Source organism: Anomaloglossus baeobatrachus, chromosome 2 (genome assembly GCF_048569485.1).
Source record: "Anomaloglossus baeobatrachus isolate aAnoBae1 chromosome 2, aAnoBae1.hap1, whole genome shotgun sequence".
NCBI classification, from domain to species: domain Eukaryota; kingdom Metazoa; phylum Chordata; class Amphibia; order Anura; family Aromobatidae; genus Anomaloglossus; species Anomaloglossus baeobatrachus.
This window is the reverse complement of record NC_134354.1, coordinates 161270478-161294203: the sequence shown is the minus strand read 5'-3', so window position 1 is coordinate 161294203 and position 23726 is coordinate 161270478. Positions and strand designations below refer to the sequence as shown.

The 23726-nt window shown below is 46.2% G+C and overlaps 1 protein-coding gene across 1 annotated transcript in view; it reads left to right on the top strand.

Annotated features, from left to right (window-relative positions):
• The window catches only part of LOC142291163 (arylsulfatase H-like), a 68349-nt gene extending 46098 nt beyond the window's left edge, over positions 1-22251 (top strand). The window contains exons 8-12 of the mRNA XM_075335473.1: positions 7673-7809; positions 9876-10010; positions 17672-17834; positions 20020-20141; positions 20649-22251. Coding sequence (XP_075191588.1) covers positions 7673-7809; positions 9876-10010; positions 17672-17834; positions 20020-20141; positions 20649-21052 — 961 coding nt within the window. The 3' untranslated portion in view covers positions 21053-22251. The remainder of the gene's footprint in view (positions 1-7672; positions 7810-9875; positions 10011-17671; positions 17835-20019; positions 20142-20648) is intronic.
• The last annotated feature ends 1475 nt before the right edge of the window (positions 22252-23726 follow it).

Below are 23726 nucleotides of genomic sequence, written 5' to 3'. Positions count from 1 at the left end.
CTGTGGTTATCACCCCTTCATGATTTAGGACGTACGTCTTCAGTCGTGATAGGGTTAAAATGGGCAGCAATGAGTCCTAACATCAATCCCATTGAAAATCATTGGTTTATATTATAATAATAATAAAGTTTTATTTCTATAGCGCCAACATATTCCGCAGTGCTTTACAATTCAGAGGGGACATGTACAGACAATTTGAGACCATACAAAAAAACAAAATTAAGATACCAGGAGGAGTGAGGGCCCTGCTCGCAAGCTTACAGTCTATGAGGAAATAGGGGAGGCACAAAAGGTGAATGGGGGAGAGAAAAGCTTGTTATATATGGTCCAGCCATCTATTTAATAGGGTATTCAAAACCAGCTGCATGAACCCGTCATCGGACAGAATTTATACAGGTACAGGGGACAAGAATTGGAAGTAAATTTTTTGTTATGAAGGGCAGAAAGGGACTACATTAGATCAGGGCAGTGATGTGATAGGCTAGTCTAAAGAAATGCATTTTTAGGGCCCGCTTAAAGGTGTGGATGTTGGGAATTAATCGGATTGCTCTTGGTAGTGTGTTTCAGAGCATAGGCGCAGCTCGTGAGAAATCTTGAAGACGGGAGTGGGAGGTTCGAATTATTGAGGATGTCAGTCTTAGGTCATTAGCAGAACGGAGGGCATGGGTGGGGTGGTAGACAGAGATGAGGGAGGAGATGTAGGGTGGTGCGGAACCGTGGAGAGCTTTGTGAGTGAGAGTGATAAGTTTATGTTGGATTCTGTAGCGGATAGGCAATCAGTGCAATGACTGGCAAAGAGAAGAGGCATCGGTGAAGCGGTTGCAGAGGAAAATTATCCTGGCTGCGGCTTTCAGAATGGATTGGAGAGGGGAGAGTTTAGTAACAGGGAGACCAATTAGTAATGAATTACAATAATCCAGGCGAGAATGAATGAGAGCGACAATAAGAGTTTTTGCAGAGTAACGGTAAGAAAAGGTCAAATTTTAGAGATGTTTTTGAGGTGGAATTGACGAGAACGAGCAAAAGAACGAATGTGGAGAGTGAAGGAGAGATCGGAGTCAAATATAACCCCAAGACAGCGGGCGTGCTGCTGGGGCGTAATGGTAGAGCCACACACAGAAATGGTAATATTGGGTTTCGGAAGGTTAGGAGAGGGAGGAAACAGAAGAAGTTCAGTTTTTGACAGAGCGAGACATGATGTTGGAGACAGCGGACAGACAATCGGTAGTGTTTTGTAATAGTGCAGGGGTGATGTCAGGAGAAGATGTGTACAGTTGGGTGTCATCAGCATAGAGATGGTACTGGAAACCAAATCTGCTGATCGTTTGTCCAATAGGGGCTGTGTATAGAGAGAACAGGAGGGGGCCTAGGACTGAACCCTGAGGAACCCCGACCATAAGGGGAGGAGGAGAGGAAAAGGAGCCGGCAAAGGATACAGAGAGGTAAGAGGAGAACCAAAAAAGAACGGTGTCCTTGAGCCCGATAGAGTGGAGCATAGTGAGGAGGAGCTGGTGATCCACAGTATCGAATGCAGCTGAGAGATCCAGGAGGATCAGCAGAGAGTAGTGACCATTAGATTTAGCTGTAAGTAGATCATTAGAGACTTTAGTAAGAGCAGTTTCAGTAGAATGTAAGGAGCTGAAACTGGATCTGACAGATAGCGAATTAGATGGGAGTGAACCAGGTGTTCCAGGAGTTTTGAGATGAATGGGAGATTAGAGAGAGGTCTGTAGTTAGCGGCCCAATTTTGGTCCAGGGATGTTTTTTTAAGTAATGGGTGTATGCTGGCATGTTTCAAGGAGCAGGGAAAGACACCAGAGAAGAGAGAGAGATTAAATATTTTAGTTAGGTGAGTAGTGACAGCTGGGGTGACAGATTTAAGGAGATGTGAGGGAATAGGGTTACTGGTGCAGGTAGTAGGGTGAGAAGATGCGAGGAGCCTGGTGACTTCTTTTTCTGTGACTGGATCAAAGAGTGAAAGTGAGCTAGATGAAGTGTAGGAGGGCAGACAATGTGTGGTGTTATGAGGCTGGGAGGAAATTTCCTGGCGTATATGGTCAATTTTTTCTTTAAAATAATTTGTGAGGTCATCTGCGCTGAGGTTGGTGGTTGGGGCCAGAACTCTTGGTCAGAGGAGGGAATGGAAAGTATCAAAGAATCGTTTAGGATTGTTGGCTAGAGAAGTGATGAGGGTATTAAAATACGCTTGCTTGGAGAGGTGAAGGGCAGCATTGTATGTTTTGAGCATAAACTTATAGTGGATGAAATCTTCGGCTAGATTGCAATTTTCTCCACAGACGTTTAGCGCACCTGGAACACCGCTAAAGAAAGCATGTTTGCAACGTGTGCCAGGGCTGCTGTTGTCTGCGCCAAGTTGCTGTGCGTGTAGCAGGTGCAGCTTCATCTAGGGCGCTCTGTAGGGTTTCATTGTAATGTTTTACAGCAGAGTCAGGACATGAGAGGGAGGATATTGGGGCCAGTGATAACTGCAACTTCTTTAGACATTTCTGGGTGTTAATGGCATGTATATTCCAATATGGGAGGTAAGTGGGGGTGTCCTGAGTGGATTGACAGCTCTTGACCAAGAATGAAACAAGGTTGTGGTCACAGAGTGGGAGAGGGCAGTTAGTAAAATCATGCACTGAGCAGAGACGGGAGAAGACCAGGTCCAGCGTATTCCCACCTTCATGTGTAGGAGAGTTAGTTGTGAAAGGCCAAGAGAGGAGGTTAGAGATAACAGATGAGTGGCAGCTGGGGAGGGGGATCATCAGTAGGGATATTAAAGCCCTCATGACAAGAGTGGGGAGGTCACAGGCTAGAAAATATGGAATCCAGGTGGCGAAATGATCCAAGAACTGACTGGTTGGGCCTGGAGGGCGATACACAATTGCTACTTGCAGGGAGAAGGGTCTGTAAAGCCTGACAGTGTGAACCTCAAAAGAAGGGAAGATAAGTGAGGGAACAGGAGGTATGACCTGAAAAGTGCAGTTGGGGGAAAGCAGCAGACCAACACCTCCACCTGATCTGTTGTCAAGTCTAGGTGTGTGTGAAAATTGTAGGCCACCATATGAGAGAGCAGCAGCAGTGGTGGTGTCTGACTGCTGAATCCAGGTCTCAGTAAGAGCCAGGAGGTTGAGGGAATTGGAAAGGAAGAAGTCATGGATGAAGGAGAGTTTGTTACATGCTGAGTGTGAGTTCCAAAGGGCACAGTTAAAAGAGACAAAAGGTATGCAAGGAATATTAATGAGATTTCTGAGTTTCTGAGTATGCCAGAGAAGGAAATGAGCTTACTATTATAAGAAGGTCCTGGATTAGGTGCAATATCTCCAGCTAAAAGGAGGTGAATAGAGAGAGTGAGCATGTGGTTGAGAGATTTATGGGTATTGGTCTGGGTCTATTACGTTGCATGGTGGGAGTGGATGGATCTGAATGGTTTATAATTTTGAAAAGAGCATGAGAGCAGTACATAGGAGAGGAGAGGAGAGGAGAGAAGGACTGATATAGATGGAGTGTACTGGGTGTGTGAAAGAGCGGTAGAAATGAGGGATTGAAGCAGCTAGCATATAAATGGTACAAATACCTAGGGTGGAAACATTTTGCAATACACAAAAATTTGGAGCAAGTTTGTTCGTTTGTCTTACATGCCTTACCTGTCTCCTGCCCTGTATAACTTCCATGAATAACTGCTGTGCAGTTATTAAAATCAGCACTTGAATAAAATCTTCACAAATGACCCCTGCATAAATGCTTCCCCTTAGCTAGGTTTACTTATATAGGAAGGTTTGTGCTTAGATGTGGGTCAATTTAGCTCGTTAATCAATCAATCAGCTAACTTGAGACAAAATGAGGCAATAAGTTGTAATAACAACAAACAGGGTTGCATGCTAGCAGGATCATAAACCTCATGAGCAAGTGAGATAAGGTTTCTACATACAAGAACAAGCTCAGTTAGAACTAATCATATATACCATTTCATTGCTATAAGCAGAAAGCGGAGTTAGAATTCAGCAGAGGAGAAGAGATGATCATATATATACCATATATACCGTTTGAGCTGAAATCTGCCATTGGGAAAAAAGAACACTGCAAATATTCAAGAGCTTGAACAAACTGCAAAAGAGGAGTGGAAGAAAATACCAGCTGTGAAGTGCAAGAAGCTTATACTGTAGATGGCTACAAGAAACGTTTGGAGGCGGTCATCAATGCCAAATGGTGTGCAACCATTAATTAGGGACTGGTACCTTTATTGCTGCACATGCTGTTTATTTGGTTTCTTCTTTGAAATTGCAACATGTAAGTTGACTAACAATGTTTTATTGTTGTATTACTTTGGACCACTAATTAAAATGTCCTGAGTATATAACTTGGGTACATTTCCATTTATTTCTGAAGATATTGAATAATTTATGAAAAAAGTGAAGGGGTGCAAATAATGGTGAGCAGCACTGTTATTTCCAAAACAAAAGCTCACTAACACCATTCTGGCATACTGAGATCTGTGACCTAGCATTGTAAGTGCACGGTCATTTGCATCAATGGAACGTCCTATGAATGTTTTGGAGATTGTCTGTAACTGGCAATGCCGAGGGCAAAACCTTTATTCTAGAAATGACTATTTTTCTCTGCTCAGATATTGAACTAATGTGATTTTCTGACATGTACAGTTAGGTCCAGAAATATTTGGACAGTAACACACGTTTTGTTATTTTAGCTGTTTACAAAAACATGTTCAGAAATACAATTATATATATAATATGGGCTGAAAGTGCACACTCCCAGCTGCAATATGAGAGTTTTCACATCCAAATCGGAGAAAGGGTTTAGGAATCATAGCTCTGTAATGCATAGCCTCCTCTTTTTCAAGGGACCAAAAGTAATTGGACAAGGGACTCTAAGGGCTGCAATTAACTCTGAAGGCGTCTCCCTCGTTAACCTGTAATCATTGAAGTAGTTAAAAGGTCTGGGGTTGATTACAGGTGTATGGTTTTGCATTTGGAAGCTGTTGCTGTGACCAGACAACATGCGGTCTAAGGAACTCTCAATTGAGGTGAAGCAGAACATCCTGAGGCTGAAAAAAAAGAAAAAATCCATCAGAGAGATAGCAGACATGCTTGGAGTAGCAAAATCAACAGTCGGGTACATTCTGAGAAAAAAGGAATTGACTGGTGAGCTTGGGAACTCAAAAAGGCCTGGGCGTCCACGGATGACAACAGTGGTGGATGATCGCCGCATACTTTCTTTGGTGAAGAAGAACCCGTTCACAACATCAACTGAAATCCAGAACACTCTCAGTGAAGTAGGTGTATCTGTCTCTAAGTCAACAGTAAAGAGAAGACTCCATGAAAGTAAATACAAAGGATTCACATCTAGATGCAAACCATTCATCAATTCCAAAAATAGACAGGCCAGAGTTAAATTTGCTGAAAAACACCTCATGAAGCCAGCTCAGTTCTGGAAAAGTATTCTATGGACAGATGAGACAAAGATCAACCTGCACCAGAATGATGGGAAGAAAAAAGTTTGGAGAAGAAAGGGAACGGCACATGATCCAAGGCACACCACATCCTCTGTAAAACATGGTGGAGGCAACGTGATGGCATGGGCATGCATGGCTTTCAATGGCACTGGGTCACTTGTGTTTATTGATGACATAACAGCAGACAAGAGTAGCCGGATGAATTCTGAAGTGTACCGGGATATACTTTCAGCCCAGATTCAGCCAAATGCCGCAAAGTTGATCAGACGGCGCTTCATAGTACAGATGGACAATGACCCCAAGCATACAGCCAAAGCTACCCAGGAGTTCATGAGTGCAAAAAAGTGGAACATTCTGCAATGGCCAAGTCAATCACCAGATCTTAACCCAATTGAGCATGCATTTCACTTGCTCAAATCCAGACTTAAGACGGAAAGACCCACAAACAAGCAAGACCTGAAGGCTGCGGCTGTAAAGGCCTGGCAAAGCATTAAGAAGGAGGAAACCCAGCGTTTGGTGATGTCCATGGGTTCCAGACTTAAGGCAGTGATTGCCTCCAAAGGATTCGCAACAAAATATTGAAAATAAAAATATTTTGTTTGGGTTTGGTTTATTTGTCCAATTACTTTTGACCTCCTAAAATGTGGAGTGTTTGTAAAGAAATGTGTACAATTCCTACAATTTCTATCAGATATTTTTGTTCAAACCTTCAAATTAAACGTTACAATCTGCACTTGAATTCTGTTGTAGAGGTTTCATTTCAAATCCAATGTGGTGGCATGCAGAGCCCAACTCGCGAAAATTGTGTCACTGTCCAAATATTTCTGGACCTAACTGTATCTGTCAGATTTGGGGGGTGGCTGGACCTCCATTTTAATTACTTTTGGATTGCCACATAGACTATAAATGTCCAGGCAGTCCACACTTTATCCTGCACTGACATTCTTCAATGTCCATCCAGTGTACGTGGCACGCACAAGGTTGTGCAACTTTGGGGGTGGAAAGCCCGCTGTCAGACACAAAGTCCTCCCAAAAAAAAAGATTAAAAATGGTTTATTACCATCTTTACTTTGTCGATTGCTCCATACACAACTTGTGCAACTAGTGATTGTGGGTACAGATTAGGAAACACTGACAGTACTTCCTCCTCCGGACCCAGTGATCATGTGATCACTGAGTGTATTGTGGCATCAGAAGCTGGGTTCTAGGAGACTCAGTCAGCTGCGCTATGCAGCCAAAAGGCTAAGTCAAGAATAAAAAGAATGTGTTAATATATTAAAATGCCTCCAAAGTTTATTTTAGGACCTTATGTGGGACACTGTGTAAAATAAATGAAGAAAAAATAATTAAAAGCAAAAAATAAAAATAGAAAAAAAACATAAATAAAAACTTAAAAACAAGTCTCTGGCAGTCTCTATAGCGAGTTTCTAGCCCAGCTCTCATCAGGAAAAAATGTCCAATATACAAAAATAATTTCAATGGAAAGTGGAACACAATTTAAAATGTTTTTAGCGGACCTTTGTGGTTGTAAAAAAAAAAGTTTGAAACAGACACATTCCCTATTATTCTTTACAGTTTCCCCCAATATCCACACAAAAAGGCAATATAAACATTTAGCCCTGTGCAAAAAAAGCGGAGAATTGACTTGAATAATGTTTTTTTTAAAGCCATTAACAGCACATGCTCGATAAAACCCAAAAATATGATTTTTCAGAATCGAGGTAAGATGGCTAGTTCCTCAACTGGTTAAATGAGTGAATGCTGTGTCTACTTACTCTGGGACTTTTAAGACAAAACAATCACTGATCTCGCGGAGACCAGCCAGAGAAAACACTACCGGCAGCCAGCGAGGGCGCTCAACACAGTGAAATATCAAGAACTGGATATTGACTAAAAGAGCCACTTAATATGGTGGTTATGGTGGTCTCCTAAAAAGAGCCACTCCTTGGCTAGGTCCTTCCCGGAGGGATATCTGGATATTTTCTGTGTTGAGACTCCTAACAGAGGCTCCACTGACCTTTTTGATTTGCATACTCTGGGACTTTGTTGTCATCGGCTACTACTTCACTAGATTGTTAGATATTAATTTCTATTTATTGCATGTAAGCAAAAGTTTAAAAAATAATTACATTAGAAAATTAAAAAATATATATTCTTGAGTTATAGTTTTAATTTTATAATTCTTGTTTATTTTAGAAATAAGAATGCTCCTTTTCTGCTCATCGTTTCATTTTTTCATGTCCACACACCACTGATAACCACAAAAGCATTTGCTGGAAAAAGCAAACATGGGCCTTATGGGGATAATGTTGAAGAAATGGACTATATGGTTGGTAAGTAATGGATCAAGAAATGCTGTACCCTATACCAAGCAAGTCAGATAATTATTTTCAATATTGTGAAATGATTGGTTAATATTAGTTTTAGGCTATGTGCGCGCGTTGAGTATTTGATTGCAGAAATTTCTGCACTATTTCTGCATCTCTTGGCAGGAAAAACACGCATTTTGCCAAGTTTTGGATGCATTTATGCAAGTGTTTTTCACCTGTCACCTGCATTTTTGGACACCAAGGAAAGCTATAGAGATAGATAATGGATAGAGGTTAGTGATGGACGGACCCAGACAGTAAAAGCTCAGATCTGCGCAGGGGTTAACAAATACCTGGGCACCGACCCCGGGCCCGAAGTTCTTAAGGAACTCAGGGTAACTGTCCAGATTTGGCAACTGAGGTAATTAAAAAAATAAAAGAAAAAGAAAGTAAATATGGAAAAGCAGGCACGTTATACTTACCAGTCTCCTGCGCGGCTGTAACACTACTTCCCGGGCCGGTCATTATCCTTCATACATATGCCCTGCTTCCCCTGCCCATTGTCAGTCCCGGTGTCTGTGATTGGTTGCAGTCAGACCGCGCCCCAACCCTATGTGACAGTGTATATGACTTCTTGCAGTTACAGACGCTGTGTGAGTCCTAACGTGATTTAAAAATAAATAAATAATAAATTAGCGGAGGATCCCCCCAAATTATGATACCCAGCACAGATGAAGCATATGGCTACATGCTGCAGCCCTCAGCCTTGTGCTTATCTTGGCTGTGTATCAAAATAAGAGGGATTCCATGTGGCTTTTTTTAATTGTTTAAATAAATGATTTTAAAAAACAGTGTGTGGTTCCCCTCCGCCCCCAATTTTGATACCAAGCCATGATAAAGCCAACAGCCTGGGAATGGTATTCTCAGGCTGGGGAGGCCCATGGTTAGTGGCCCACCTAGCCTAAAAATAGCAGCCTGCATCAGCCCCTCCATCCATTAGATTCGACAATCCCAGAACTTTAGCCAGCTCATCTCGATTGCCCTGGTGCAGTAACAATCAGGCTATTAAGGTGTTAATGACAGTTCACAGCTGCCACTAATCCCTTGATTAGTAATCGGAGGTGTCAATGAGACCTCCTCATTACTATTCTGTAAGTGAAAAGAAATAAACACAAACACTGAAAAAATCCTTTATTTGAAATAAAATACAAAAAAACCTCTTTCTCCAATTTATTAACCCCCAAACCACACAGCTCCAACATAATCCACACAAGGTTCCACAATGATTCCTGCTCTCTTATATACATACTAAAGTCACAGCACGCAGACACAGAACATGGTCGCATGCCGTGGCTTCAGCCTGAGAATACCAGCCCTCAATTGTCGGCTTTATCTGATGAAAAATTGACATCATGGAAGCATCTACTATCAAACACTCTGCAAAATGAGCAGCACACAGATAGCATCTGAGTGCTAATTCATTTTACAAATCTATACTCTTGCATTGGAAAGTATGATTTAACACTTGTACTAATATCGATGCTTTTTGCAGTCCATTCCAATTCCAATCCATGGATCACTCAATCAAAAGAATAATTCAGACATGTGATCTTTGCATAGACCCATGTTCCCCCAACTTCAGTCCTCAAAAGCAAACAACACATGTTTTTAGGATTTCCATAGTATTACACAGGTGATAGAATTCTCACCCATGCAAATGATGGAATTATCACCTGAGCAATTCTAAGTAAATCCTGACAACATGTTCTGTTGGTGGCTCTTGAGGACTGGAGTTGGGGAACACTGCCATAGACTCTCATGGTATTAGTGCTATCTCTGAAAAACACAGAAAACTCACACAGTGATAAGTACGACATTTTTTTCTGGATGTGACCTACGTTCTGTGTTCTCGAAGCCTTCTATTCTTCTAGGTAAGCAGTTGGACATAGTTTTATATTCAGTTGCAGATATAACTAATTTGCTGCTTTTGGTTGTGGTCTCCATGTGTAGTTTGTGATTCCTTGATTTCTGTGCCCTATAATCAATTTAATCACTCAATAGCTCATATCAATGAATATTTTTTTCCTCAGGTTCAGTAGTCAATGCCATTGATAATGCAGGACTAACAAACGGCACAATGGTCTATTTTGCCTCTGACCATGGAGGACATTTGGAGGTTAGAGATGGCAAGTTCCAAACTGGAGGATGGAATGGAATTTATAGAGGTGAGAAAAGAGTTTATACTGTGATATAAAGCAAGGAATATCTGTATTCTAAACGCTCATGGAGACATATCATGCATGTTGGTGGTTGAATTTGCCAGAGAGAGCACGTTTGTATTATAATTAGGAATGAGCGAACCCGAATGTGAAAGTTAAGGTTCGCTACCTGAATGAAGCTTGTTGAAAGTCTGCAGTGCAGTCAATCAACAAGTTTTAAGACTGTGAGTTTAGCGCCCCTGAACCACTTAGGGCACTACTAGGAACTGCATCCTCACCAAGATGCAGGGCCTACCCCCAGGGACCTGAAACACCAGTGCCAGTGACATCTGCACACACCAAAATCCCAGTCTCCACTCCACACCAGGGATAATTGGCTAGTTAGACACTAAAGGGATGGCCACCTAGAGGGCATAGCCAGTCCAGGGGACTAGACAACCTGGTGGGAGGGGACTAAGAGCAGTCAGTTGTAGTGAGTGGAAGTGTAGAGACGTGCCTAGAGCTGGGTTGTGTAACTGTGACCCGGGAGCACAGGAGAGTGGTCGCCAGGGTAGGTACACCCGAGTACCACTGGGACCAGAGCATCGACGGGGCACAGGGCCCTAGGTTAGGCATTAGTTTCATATGGTTTGGCAACTACCTTCACAGTGAGGGGACCTTCACGGACCTCACTGACCCACAAATCCGGGGGCATCAGCAGTAAAGAGCGGATCAGGGATCGGGAACACAGAGCAGCCCTACAGGGTCCACACTGCCCGCCGTACAGATGAGGAGACTGCCAAAAGACAGTCAGGGGCCCCCAAACCGCTTCAAGCTATGGGGACCCAACCATACTGATGGTGCCGGGGACAGAGCGACTGAGTCATCAAACTGGCACTCGAAATGCAGGGACCTGAACCAGCTGTCTAAGGGCCCAACCGTGAGTAAAGAACTGTTAAACTGCAACCCCCAGTGTGGCCTCCCTTATTCGGGGAAGTCTCCATCATAGATCTCCTGGGCTCAGCCCTACCTGCGGGGGGCCTACCACCACAGCTGCCATTACCACAAGGCCTAGAGATAACCAACCCAGCAGTGACGGTTCCACCATCTTAACCGCAACCCGCAGGTGGCGTCACACCAATGACTTCAACTTCCCATGTAAATACTCCCCATTAAAAAGCACCCAGGGTCACGGAACCAGGCAACAGTCAGCAAACACCCGTGACACAGCATCCCCCGTAAATATACGGCCCGGAACAGAATACCCCATAGCCCTGAGTGACACATGAGCACTTCTGAATCACAGTCATGGCAAGTACTCGTATTACCAGGGTTGTGATTGGCCAACACGCCATGTGATCAGGCCTGTATAAAGGCCGTATCACAGGTTGCGCCACCATTGTCAGAATATTTCAGAGTGCCCTAAGAGCCTGGTGCAGTGGCCTCGAGAGCCTGGTGTAGTGTGTCCTAAGAGCCTTGGTGCAGTTTTCCCTAACAAAACCAAAGAAGACCAAAACCCCTAAAAACACTTTTATTCCATCATAATTATTAAAATAGAAATTCCCATGACATACAAACACATAAGTGTGATGCCCTGGACTAGCCAGGTAGTCACAGATAGCGCCCCGCACAACACCAGTCCCACACAAGGTAACACCAGCCAAACCAAAAACCCTAGTCACCTCCCTCAGTGCTTAATGGACACACCAGGGGGGTGGAGCCAGGCGGTTGGCCACGCCCACCGAGGAGTTCAGAGGCCCTGAGGCAGGAAACAGAGCAATTTGACAGACAGTTCAGTTCAGTACAGATGAGTTTGAGTGTTGAGAAGTGGAGGAGGTCAGGCCTGTGGTACAGGCCTGTGACAGACTGACAGGTGGCGAGGTTGGAGCCCTGGTGCCTTGGCTGGGAGGCAGACTGTGACCTAGCTTGCAGGAGCCGGGAAGACGGCTCGGTGGAACCGTGGTGGACCGGGACAGGGTAGTGGCCCGCCGGTACCGACTCGGGGAACGGACTCAGAAACCGGAGCACACAGGGGGGTACTCAGACCCTGAATTGAGGTCCAGAACCGACTGGACTGAGTTAATTGACTGATTGCGGTCTGGACTTTAGGTCCTTTCCTACCCAAGTCCCGACTGAAGACAACAGCCCACCGAGGGGGATGGAAAGCCACCGCACAGGCAGAGAGATCCCACGGGCCAGCGTCAGCGGGCAAACAGGCTCCTCCGACATATACAAAGCCGGGGAGCGGCTCCTAAGTAGCTCCCTCCTAAGTAGCGCCAGCACCCTTTCAGATCGAAGTGACCCCGGGTCCGGAGGCACTCGAGCCACCCACCAACAAGCCCGGATCCGAGCAGCTTGGCTGCAGCCGAGCGCGGGGCGGTACACATCGACTCTTCTGGCATCACGAACAGGCGTCACGAACAGGATACTTACCTATTCACTTACCTAGTGAAGTGTGCCTTGAAGTGAAGTCAGCAGTGATCCATTGCAAAGTTTTCAGAATCCGCCATCTTGCCGCTATCTTTTGGCGCGAAGATTCCCACCAGAGTCGTCTTCCCCACAGAAAGGGCGCGAAAGCCAAAGCCCCGCCCCCTGGGAACACGGCCGTGCAGCAAAGCGTGCGGTCGGAAAGCGAAACTGCCCAGCAGAAAAAGGGAGTGCCGCGAAAAGACCAAGGGGGGCGGGTGAAGATACAGTGACGTGTCACCGAGCTGATAAAGAGCAGGGACTCCAGGACCCTGCCACACTTCTGGTTCCTGGACCCCGTGAAGGCGTAATGGCTGACCCGTCCTGCAAGCTCGCAGCACCGGAGCCCGCGCCCGGAACAGCGGCATGGGTGGAAGCCCGGACGACATTGATATGCCACCGTCTGCAGACCCAGGTGCGCTTCCTGATGGAGCGGTGGGTGGCCAAGATGGAGGAGATAGGTTCGGCCGTGCGGTTACGTGAATTGGAGGCAATTTTGGAGGAGCGGGTGACCCACGCCCCTGTGTCCCCGAGGGACCGGCCGACGCGGCTGAGGGACCCGGTCTGCCCCTGCCCTCTATGTTGCCTCCCTCACTGCCTGTGCCAGCTGCCGCCGCTCCCCCGCTCGGTCCGCTGCCCCCAACACTGGCAGTGGAACTTGTACAAGTCGCCCGCGAGGACCCGCCGGTGGAAGCAGCCCGAGGACGGCCAGTCATCCGACCGGCGCCAATACCACTTCCCTGGAAGACCCATCTCCAGAGGATGCCCGCTCCCGGTGTGGACCCGCCAGTCCTGGAAGCGACCACGCCCAAAGTGATCCAGGCCCCGGCAGTCCGCCTGGCCAAGATGGAGGTAGCCGTAGACCGGACGTCAGCCCAGCAGGTAAAGCTGGCCGCTCCCAGGTTCCAAGCCTCGGCTGAGGCGTCGCGGGGTTGCCGCTGCGAGGCAGCTAAGGAGGCCACGACATAGCGGGATTCCCCAGTGCAGAAGGTGCCGGTCATAGCCGGCACGGGGGAACGCCGGCTGGGCCTGACCCCCGCGCAAAAGGAGCAGGCAAACGCTCTGTATTGGGAGTGGCAGCAGCGCCAGCTGGGCCGGGAGATCGCGGCACGTGAGAGGCAGAAGGTGGAGGTGCTGGTCCGGACCATCAGGGAGAAGGAGAATCTCCGCAGCATCTCCGCAGCGCCACCTATCAGGTACGGGGCCCGACCTACGAAGGCCAAGTCCGGCAATTTGACCCCAACCGTGGATGGGGGTTTATATATGAGCCCGGCCTGGAGGCGGAAGTGTTTGTGTCCCACAGGGACGTGTACCCGCACCTGCCCGTAGGTCACCCGGACCGTGACCTGGAGCCCGGAGAGCTGGTGAGCTACACCCGGCATTGCGGGGAGAGGGGCTGGTTTGCCCTTAATGTGAAGAGGAGGGTGAGCCGCAATACCCAGTCCCCTCCCCCGCCATACAGTCCCGAGGAAGAGGAGTGTTAGAAGGTAGCGGTTCCCAGCTACCATACTGCCCGTCCCCATTGGGACTTTGTTTGATGTTCCCGCTGTTTACCCCGTTTATATGAACATGGCTGAGAACTTGCAGGCCACCTAATAACTTTTGGACTTGTAAATAATCCCGGACCACCCTTTCAGGTCCTGCAGTTCCGGGGAGGCTGGTTGGAGGAAGGGCCTGCGGCAGAGGAGGCCGAGGTCCCGACACCATTGCAACCGGTGACTACCCTCCGGGTCAGGGATCCCCTGGACGTGGGGCCTCTGAGAGACTGCCGGATATGGAACTTTGTACCCTGTCCGTTTGGGCAACACCCGGACCTGAACCCAATTCCTGGATTGGGGAAAAGGGGTGCTGACCTGCTTTTAGAGGCAGCATCAAGGTTCAGGTTTGTTTGGGTGGGAAACTGAAAGGACCCGGTCCCGTCCCGTTCCAATAAAAATGTGTTTTTATCTGTTTGCAACGTTTAAGCAAGATGCCTCCCGTCAAGGGAAGAAACAAAAGCATTCATAATTGTAAATATGTTAGTATGCTTGTTCACTGTTTTTATCTTTTCCAGTTCAGAAAAATAAACGGTGGTGGTCGGACAGCCCGCGGACGGTCTGTAGTTAATCAAGGGGGAGTGTGATGCCCTGCACTAGCCAGGTAGTCACAGATAGCTCCCCGCACAACACCAGTCCCACACAAGGTAACACCAGCCAAACCAAAAACCCTAGTGACCTCCATCAGTGCTTAATGGACACACCAGGGGGGCGGAGCCAGGCAGTTGACCACGCCCACCGAGGAGTTCAGAGGGCCTGAGGCAGGAAATACAGAGCAGTTTGACAGACAGTTCAGTTCAGTACAGATGAGTTTGAGTGTTGAGGAGTGGAGGAGGTCAGGCCTGTAGTACAGGCCTGTGACAGACTTACAGGTGCCGGGGTCGGAGCCCTGGTGCCTTGGCTGGGAGGCAAATGGTGGCCTAGCCTGCAGGAGCTGGGAAGATGGCTCAGTGGAACCGTGGTGGACCGGGACAGAGTAGTGGCCTGCCAGTACCGACCCGGGGAACCGACTTGGAAACTGGAGCACACAGGGGGGTACTCAGACCCTGAAATGAGGTCCAGAACCGACTGGACTGAGTTAATTGACTGCTTGCGGTCTGGACTTTAGGTCTTTTCCCACCCAAGTCCCGACTGAAGACAACAGCCCACCAAGGGGGATAGAAAGCCACTACACAGGCAGAGAGATCCCATGGGCCAGCGTCTTCGGGAAAACGGGCTCCTCCGACATATACAAAGCCGGGGAGCAGACTCCCGTTGCTGTAGCGCAGGCAGTTTACACATGCACTACATGGTGCAGGAGAAAGGCAAAGACCACCGAACCGGGTGCGGGAGTAGATGCAGCCAGCTGCGGGCACCGACCACCATCAGCTTTGTTTGCCAGAGACTTGTGTGTGTCAATAACAGTGAGTACAACAGTGCCATCTGGCAGCGCACCGCCCTGCGCCGCCCAGCTACTCTACTTAACGGGTCCCGGGGCCATCACCCCTGCCCACGGAGGGGTTAATATCTTGCTCCATAACCATCTTTCCCAGGCGCCCCGTAACTGTAGCGGTGGTGTCTACACCTTCACCACATCCCGTGGGTGGCATCACGAACTCAAACACGGCTCCAGCCGTACACCTACCTACCACCCCCCTAAGTAGCGCCAGCACCCTTTCAGAGCGAAGTGACCCCGGGTCCGGAGGCGCTCGAGCCACCCACCAATGAGCCAAGATCCGAGCGGCTCGGCTGCAGCCGAGCGCAGGGTGGTACTTAAGCAGGTTAATATTCATTGAGGCTGGGGAAGGGGCCATGTTGCCCTTCAAAAGACGTACCTTTCCGCGGAGGTTGGCACCTTAACTATAGTGTAATTGCGCCCCCGTTCCGCAACGACTATCCCTCAAAGACCCTGCACTAAACTAGAGTATCTAGGGATAAAAGGAGTACAGGGAAAGTCACATAAATAGGCAACCATTTGGAAATATATTCCTAGTAAGGTATGCTAATACAAAAGCACCCAGTGTAGCAAGACTGGAAACAAACAAGTACATGTGTAAAATGATATAGCAGAGGTGAGACAGATAAACCACCAGATACTTGCTATCTGAGATCATACTAAGCATAAATACATCTGAATTTTCAGGAATAACCTGGCACAAAAAAAACAGTACTGTATATCAAAATACACCATGAACCAATAGGATGTACAAACAGTTAGCCATACCAACATCAGTACACCCTTCAATGAGGAAAATGATATGTGCAATTGTGATGCCCTGGACCCCAGGGGTCACAGGTCACTACACAACACCATACACCCCCTTCCCTGGACAGGTCACACCAGTCAAACATTAAATCCTTGTTGCCACCCTCCAGGGTTGATGTCCACACCAGGTGGGGCGGAGCCAGGTGGTTGGCCCCGCCCACCGAGGAGTTCACAGCCTGGAGGCAGGACAAACATAGTCAGTCAGTTAGTCGGTTAGTCGAGTGGTGGGCAAAGAGTCCAGTCCTGGGCAGGAGTGAGGAGCAAGAACTGTGTGTGTCTGGGTCAGAGCCCGGGCACTTCCAGCAAGGTTGGCAGACGGTGGTGGCCGTCTGCAGGAGTTGGCGAAGGTCAGCAGAACCGTAGGACCGTGGTCGGGCAGTGGCCCGCCGGTACCGAACCGGGGAGCCGATTGGAGCCAAGCACCAAGCAGGGTACTCAGACCCCGACTAGGCTTAAAGCCAACCTCTAGTCAAATTCTCTGATTGCAGTCTGGACCTCAGGGGTTCATTCCCAACCAAGTCCCGATTGAAGGCAACAGCCCAACCATTCTGGATAAGTGCCACCGCCAAGGGCCAGAGATCCAAAGAGCCAGCATCTGTGGGCAAAGGGGCTCCTCCGGCACATATACGTCGGGGAGCGGACTACCGGTGCCCAGGCATTGGAGTTAACATACAAACACAGGTGCAGGGAACCGACAGCCACCATCAACCCATCCAGGGAAACACTGCAGCCGGCTGCGGGCCCCGTCCATCCAGCCGTTTGGTTTACCAGAGACTCTGTCCATCTGTGTCTGAGTGAGTACACCAGTGCCATCCGGCAACACGCCGCGCTGCACTGTGACCCTGCACCCTGCGAGCCCCCATCCTACGGGAATCCAACCAGCCACCGGGCCCCGGGACCAACAGCCCCTACCCACGGAGGGGTCAACACCTAGCTGCTCCCCGCCATCGCTTCCGGGAACCCCGTCACCAGCAGCGGTGGTGCCCACCATCACCCTAACCCGTGGGTGGCGTCACGAACTCTGTCCATCCCAATAACCAATCCCAAATCCCCTTTTCACTCGTGGGCGAGGAGCGCTGCTCGAGCTCCGGGTCTGGCCCCGCTCGAGCCACTGAGGAGAAGGCACCGGATCCGGGCGCGATCTCCCCGATCAGCCCCCGCGACGGGGAAGCCGGCCCCCGCCCGCGACACAATCAATGACCTATCTACATTATTGGCCACATAAAGCACCAATGGTACTTTGCTAGTTGCTGATATTAATATTGTGTTGATGTTGGTATGGCTAACTGTTTGTACCTCCTATTAGTTCATAGTGTATTTTGATATACAGTACTTATATTTTAACTTTATTTTAATGCAAATCATAAACATAACATAAAATCAACAGAAAATAAATTCCAATAAGACATTTGCAATGCATTATTACAATTTAAAATTCCTAGGTGGAAAAGGTATGGCTGGATGGGAAGGAGGCATTCGGGTACCTGGGATATTCCGGTGGCCTGGTGTGATTCCTTCTAATGTGAAAATTGACGAACCTACAAGTCTAATGGACATCTATCCAACTGTGGTCTCCTTGGGTGGTGGAGAATTGCCTAAGGACAGGTTTGTGTTAGGAAATCTAGTTTTGTTCTATAAGCTTGTGCATTGTTAGCGCTGACAATACTATAGCAATAAATGTTATTGCTGAAGCGGGTAAGGCAAAGGTGGACACCTGTGTCTTAGATTTTGATGCTATATTGTAGAGACATGCCACCTCTTGCTGTACTGGTACACAGCATTAAGGGATCTCTCACACAAGTGATGATTCTCTTATATGAGACAATCGGATGCATTAGGCAAATCACACTCGGCTCAAACTCTGCTTCGAATTTGAGCCGAGTGTCACTCAAGGTGCTCCCATTCTCTAGCATGCGAGAATCGGAGAACAGGTGAAAAGAAGATGGACAACTTAACTTCTCTATCCTATTCCTTGCCTCTGTCAGTGGATATTGGACTGCACTCAGAATTAATTAGAGTACAGTCCAATGTTTTTCATGCATCCATGGACTTGTATGGGTGCACGTGATCTAAATAGAAGAGCCACTCTCTGCATGCTGTGATTGTTTTCTTATGCCGAATCGGTATGAAAAAAAATTGCAAATCTGCCCTGCCTCATAGTATAACACTGGTCCGAGTGCTATCCAATAAAACATCGGACTGCACTCGGCCGTGTCATACACCAGATGAGTCCTAAAGGCAATGTCCATGGGTGCCACCATTTTCTTTTTATATTTTCCCAGTGTATCTAGAGATAAGTGATGAAAAGTCCATCGTCATCGTAGTGTCCTAAGAGTAAAAGCATGGTTGGCTAGTACACAGCTCTGAATCCATTGATTGTGTCACATACAGATGTGTTCATCCTTACCCTTCTATAAATTTCTTTAAAGACTCCAATTCTGATTATACAAATTCAAGACATTGTGTCATATTAACAAAACCCTCAGGAATCTGCAACCTACATCACAATCACTTAGTGGCCACATATAAACACATAGAGCATAAACATCACCCAACAGAGTATTGCAAAATCACATCATTTTTTCCAAGCTGACCTCTTCGTGCCAAACAGGCTTTGTCATGGAAATGCAAGGAAGGACACATCTGTAGCCATGAAGTGACATCACATTCAAGCTTATTTAAATTGGTTGCATATGCCTGGACTCTTGATCATCTATCAATCATCAATATGAGGTTAGTGGGGGTCTGACACCTACAGCCCTTCACATTCTTGATCTAGAGGATTTATTAATTCCAATGTGTTGTTTTTAGGTCACATGGGGTTCGCTACAAACAATAGAGGTAGAAATGGACAGCTGTCATGTTGTGGGCATGCACAGTGAAAATTAATGGATCTATTAACAGAATGTATGATTGAAGCATTATTAACAGATCCGTTTTCTATTGACTTTGATGCAAAAAAGAATTCTGCAGACCTCTATTTTTGGGAGCTGGACATTAAAAGTTGTGCATACATAGCTTTTCGTCCGGCAAACGAAAATAGATTTCTGCAAAACAAGTGATGACATTTGAGGTCATTTCAGTCCCCATTTTTCTTTATGGATCCCTTTATTTAAGCGTTGCTATTATTAATACAGATACAAAAATGAAAATAAAGATGATATGTGAGCTCATCCTTAGTGGCCTCTGCTGAGTGCTATACTTTATCTCCTATTCACTTGAGTCGGAGGTAAACATCAGTAGGCACTGAGCAATGTAGAGATCTGCTGTCCTCCACCATGAGCATTGCTTAGTTCTGTAAGGACCACGGGGGAACACTATTCTCCTTAAGGAGACTTTGCAAGCCAGTAAAGTCTCCTTAAGGAGAATAGTGTTCCCCCGTGGTCCCCACATAGCCAGATCAGACACCCCCATACTTTGCACTGACGAGGGGCAAGCACCCCGAAACACCGTGTCTGCAAATTGGGATTCTGATCTGGCTTATATATCCTGAGTCATATTGCAAAGGATTGTTGAAAATCCACTTGTGACTTTTAGGATCGCTACTTCCAATAGGTGGCGCTGTGCTAGAGTTTGTCTCCTTTACTGGAGAGACAATTTGAATTAGTTCTGTAACTCAGTTTTCATCTGGTCAGTGAGAGTGCCCAGTGTTCAGGTCCCATCTATCTCGTATTGATAACCTATCCCACATGCTGTATGTGACATCAATAATTCGATCTTGGACAATTCCTTTAAGCAAAATCCTATACCGATCTTTATCTGTTTATTATGCATTTTTATATTACATTAGAATAATTGATGGAAGAAACCTGATGCCTCTACTTACAAACAAGACGCCTCATTCAGAACATGAGTTTCTTTTCCATTACTGTGGGACTAATCTCCATGCAGTCCGCTGGCATCAGAAAGAGAGTAAGTGCCTTGTTTCAGGTTTGCTATATCATGTGTGTAATTATGGGGTGGCTTTTTTGTGGTTTACATTGTGGACTTTGTATGTTCTGTCCATGCCCATGAAAGTTTTGTCTGGTTTCACAAAAACCATTTGAATGGGCAAATTGTCCTCCAGTGAGATCGTCAACGCATATATTACTGTGGCCAGAAACAGATTTGAGGTCATTCTCCGTAACAGGTCACCTTAGGTGGTCACCTGGGCATGTCTTCTTGTGACACACTGAATAGAAGTTTTGTAGCATCTATAAGGCAGGATAATGTCACTATTCAGAGGAATTTGTCCTAACAATTGTTTACATTGGTCCATGCTAAATACATTGTGGATTTCCACACTGAAAATTCCCACTACTGTGAACTAAGCAAGAAATTTAAGGCCCAGTAGACCTTCAGATCTGTTTCAGGCCTACTGCATCCTGAATGTACCACATAAATTTAATGAATAAATGTAATTGCATTTTTTTTTCCTAGGTGGCACTGTTTGGAAAGCTCATTATGTGACTCCAGTCTTTTCCCCGGAAGGTGCAGTGGGATGTTATGACACAGTAATCTGTGGTTGTGAAGGAGACCATGTTACTCATCATGATCCTCCATTATTATTCGAGCTAACAGCCGATCCTTCAGAATCCAACCCTCTTGACCCTCACATAGAGCCACAATATATTACCGTACTAAACAGAATAAAGATAGCAGTGGGAGAACATCAGGCGACAATCAGTGCGGTACCGATGCAGTTCTCTTTCCTCAATAATCTTTGGAGACCCTGGTTACAGCCATGCTGTGGGACATTTCCTCTCTGCTGGTGTGATAAGGAAGACGGCAATGTAACAGGAATCCTTGAATTAATTATTTCTCTGCACATTGGAGAGCTTTGATAGAAATCATGTGACTGCTGCAAAGCATTAAGAAATCTAAACCAAATGAATCCACTAAATTTTTAGAATACTTGAGAGAATGAATGGATGCTGCAATATGTGAATAAATAGTGAACCTGTTATGCTGCTATTCACACTCCACTCGAACCTTGCACTAGTGAAAAAAATTGAGGCTATGTGCAAACAGAGGCTTCTTTTGGGGCTTTCAAAAACATGTTTTTCAAGATTAAACTGCAACAGTAACACTAATTTTTTGGGGGTATTTTTCTTTGGGGGAAGGTGTTTCCAGGAGTAGTTCCTGAAATTGTTTTGACATCTTTTTCCCCTAAAATGTTTTTGCCAATCTTGTTTCCTGTTCATAGATAGTCTTTTAACACTAGAAGTCCCAGAAATTTCGAGCTCCCCCCTGAAGTCCCGAAAGAGGGTCAAATGACCCTTAGTCCAAACTGACCTAACTAGAAACTAAATGGCTAAACTCAATAAAAAACAACCTCCTGTGGTGCGACAGTAATGGCCTTAATTACAGAACAAAAGATGGTGATTATAGGATGTTAGCTAAAATTCTTCAGGTCATTTGACCAGTCTCTGGGTTCAAAAGGTAGAAATGCTAAATGACCCCTCTCTGGGACTTCTAGTGTTAAGGAGAATCTTTCACTAGTTGTTTGTTACCTCTACTGAGAGCAGCACAATGTAGGAATAAAGACCCTTATGCCAACAATTTATCACTGGGTGTAGCCATTGTGACACAATCAGAGAGTTTAGATGTAGCAGAGTTCAGAAAGTTAGCCCCTCCCACATCACAGCTTTCTGTATATTCTATATTGACTGTAAGCTGGTTATCACAGGAATGGGTGTGGTCGGACCATGGCTCACAAGCACTGTAGTCATACCAGTAATTATCTCCTGGTGATAAAACTTTCATTGTGTGGAAACAGCACACAGCCTAATAAGTGACACATCCCTCACTTCAGCTTTTTAACCTCTACATCATGCTGTCCTTAGATTATATATACCTACTGACAGATTTCCTTTAAACTGTTTTAGTTGACGTTTTATGTGGCTTTCTTTTTAGCAGATCCACTTAAAAAAACACCTTAAATAACTTTGCCTGCACATAGCCTTAGTTTGCATTTATTCATGTTGTATAATAATGTCCAAATTTTTCCATTTTACTATTAAATATTTTTTTGATTCTGAAATGGTGTTACTGATCTTTCATCTAGTAATTGTCCCACATTGCTGTTATCGTACATTTACCTGGGCAGTGTATCATTCAGTGTTCACTTACAGCAGGGGTGGGAAACCTCGCCTGCGGGCTGTTATAACATCTAGCTCTCTGGCACATTTAAGTGGGCTGCCATCCTGGTCTTTAATTTTTGTGTAGAGTTCATGTAGCATTCACTACTGAATGCTACCAGTGTGCATTTAGTTCTTGATTGTGTACAAAGCTGAACAGTGCCAGCATGAACGCGTTTTGTGGGTGGCGTGAATGTGCTTTGCGCTCGTCCTATTCCTACTTTATGTATATATAGCAGAGTCACACTGTCTCCTATGTGATGCATACAGCAATCTGTGTCTCCTATATGATGTATACAGTAGGTTCAGTGTATCCAAGTGAAGACCTTCTACTGATTAAGTTCTATAAATGTAATGTAAGAAGTGATGTATTTAAAACTTTGAGGAGACGTATGGAAATTAGTATATGCGTTCACAACTTGATGCTACAATCCATTCTTTTAAAAAAAATTGTATTGCAAAGAGTCGACTGCACTCCAGACCGATGGATGCAAAACTGGAAAATTAGTTGCGAGTAGCTACATCATCAATAACCACTTAACATCATACGCCTCCCCAAAGAGAAACCGTTAAAGTCATCAAATTAGGGTTGAGCTAATTAAATGGACTTTTGGCTCTTGGTAGAGAAAGGTTTCCCACCCTTGACTAACAGAGTTCACAAATAAGGGAGATGAGAACCTGGGTCGAAATGTCCCGCTGATAATCCTAGTGCTGGTCTGACTGTTATCCTATCATTTTAGACACACGTAATCTAAAGGCCGCTTTACACGTAACGACATTGCTAACGAGAAATCGCTGGAATCACGGAATTTGTGACGCACATCCAGTCTCGTTAGCGATGACACCTACGAGCGACCGCTAACGATCCGAAAAACGGCAAAAATCGTTGATTGTTGACACATCGTTCCTTTCCCAAATATCGTTGTTCATTTTGGACGCAGGTTGTTCGTCGTTCCTGAGGCAGCACGCATCGCTACGTGTGACACCCCGGGAACGACGAACAACAGCTTTTCTGCGTCCTCCAGCAACGTGGTTGGAGTGATGTTAATTAGGCGGCTCTCCGCCTTTCCGCTTCTATTGGTGGCCCGCTGTGTGATGTCGCTGTGACGCCGCACGAACCCCCATCCTTAAAAAAGAGGTTGTTTGCCGGCCACAGTGATGTCGTTAGGAAGGTATGTGCGTGTGACGAGTACAAGCGATATTGTTCGCCACGGGCAGCGATTTGCACGTGACGCACGCACGACGGGGGCGGGTGCGATCGATAGCGTGGAAAGCGGCCTTTAGACTTTTGCTCATTCGTTTCCCAAATGCAAAGTTAAATAACCTTCTAAACATGTGTAACTGCCACACATACCTGGTTATGATGCTGCTCTTTCTA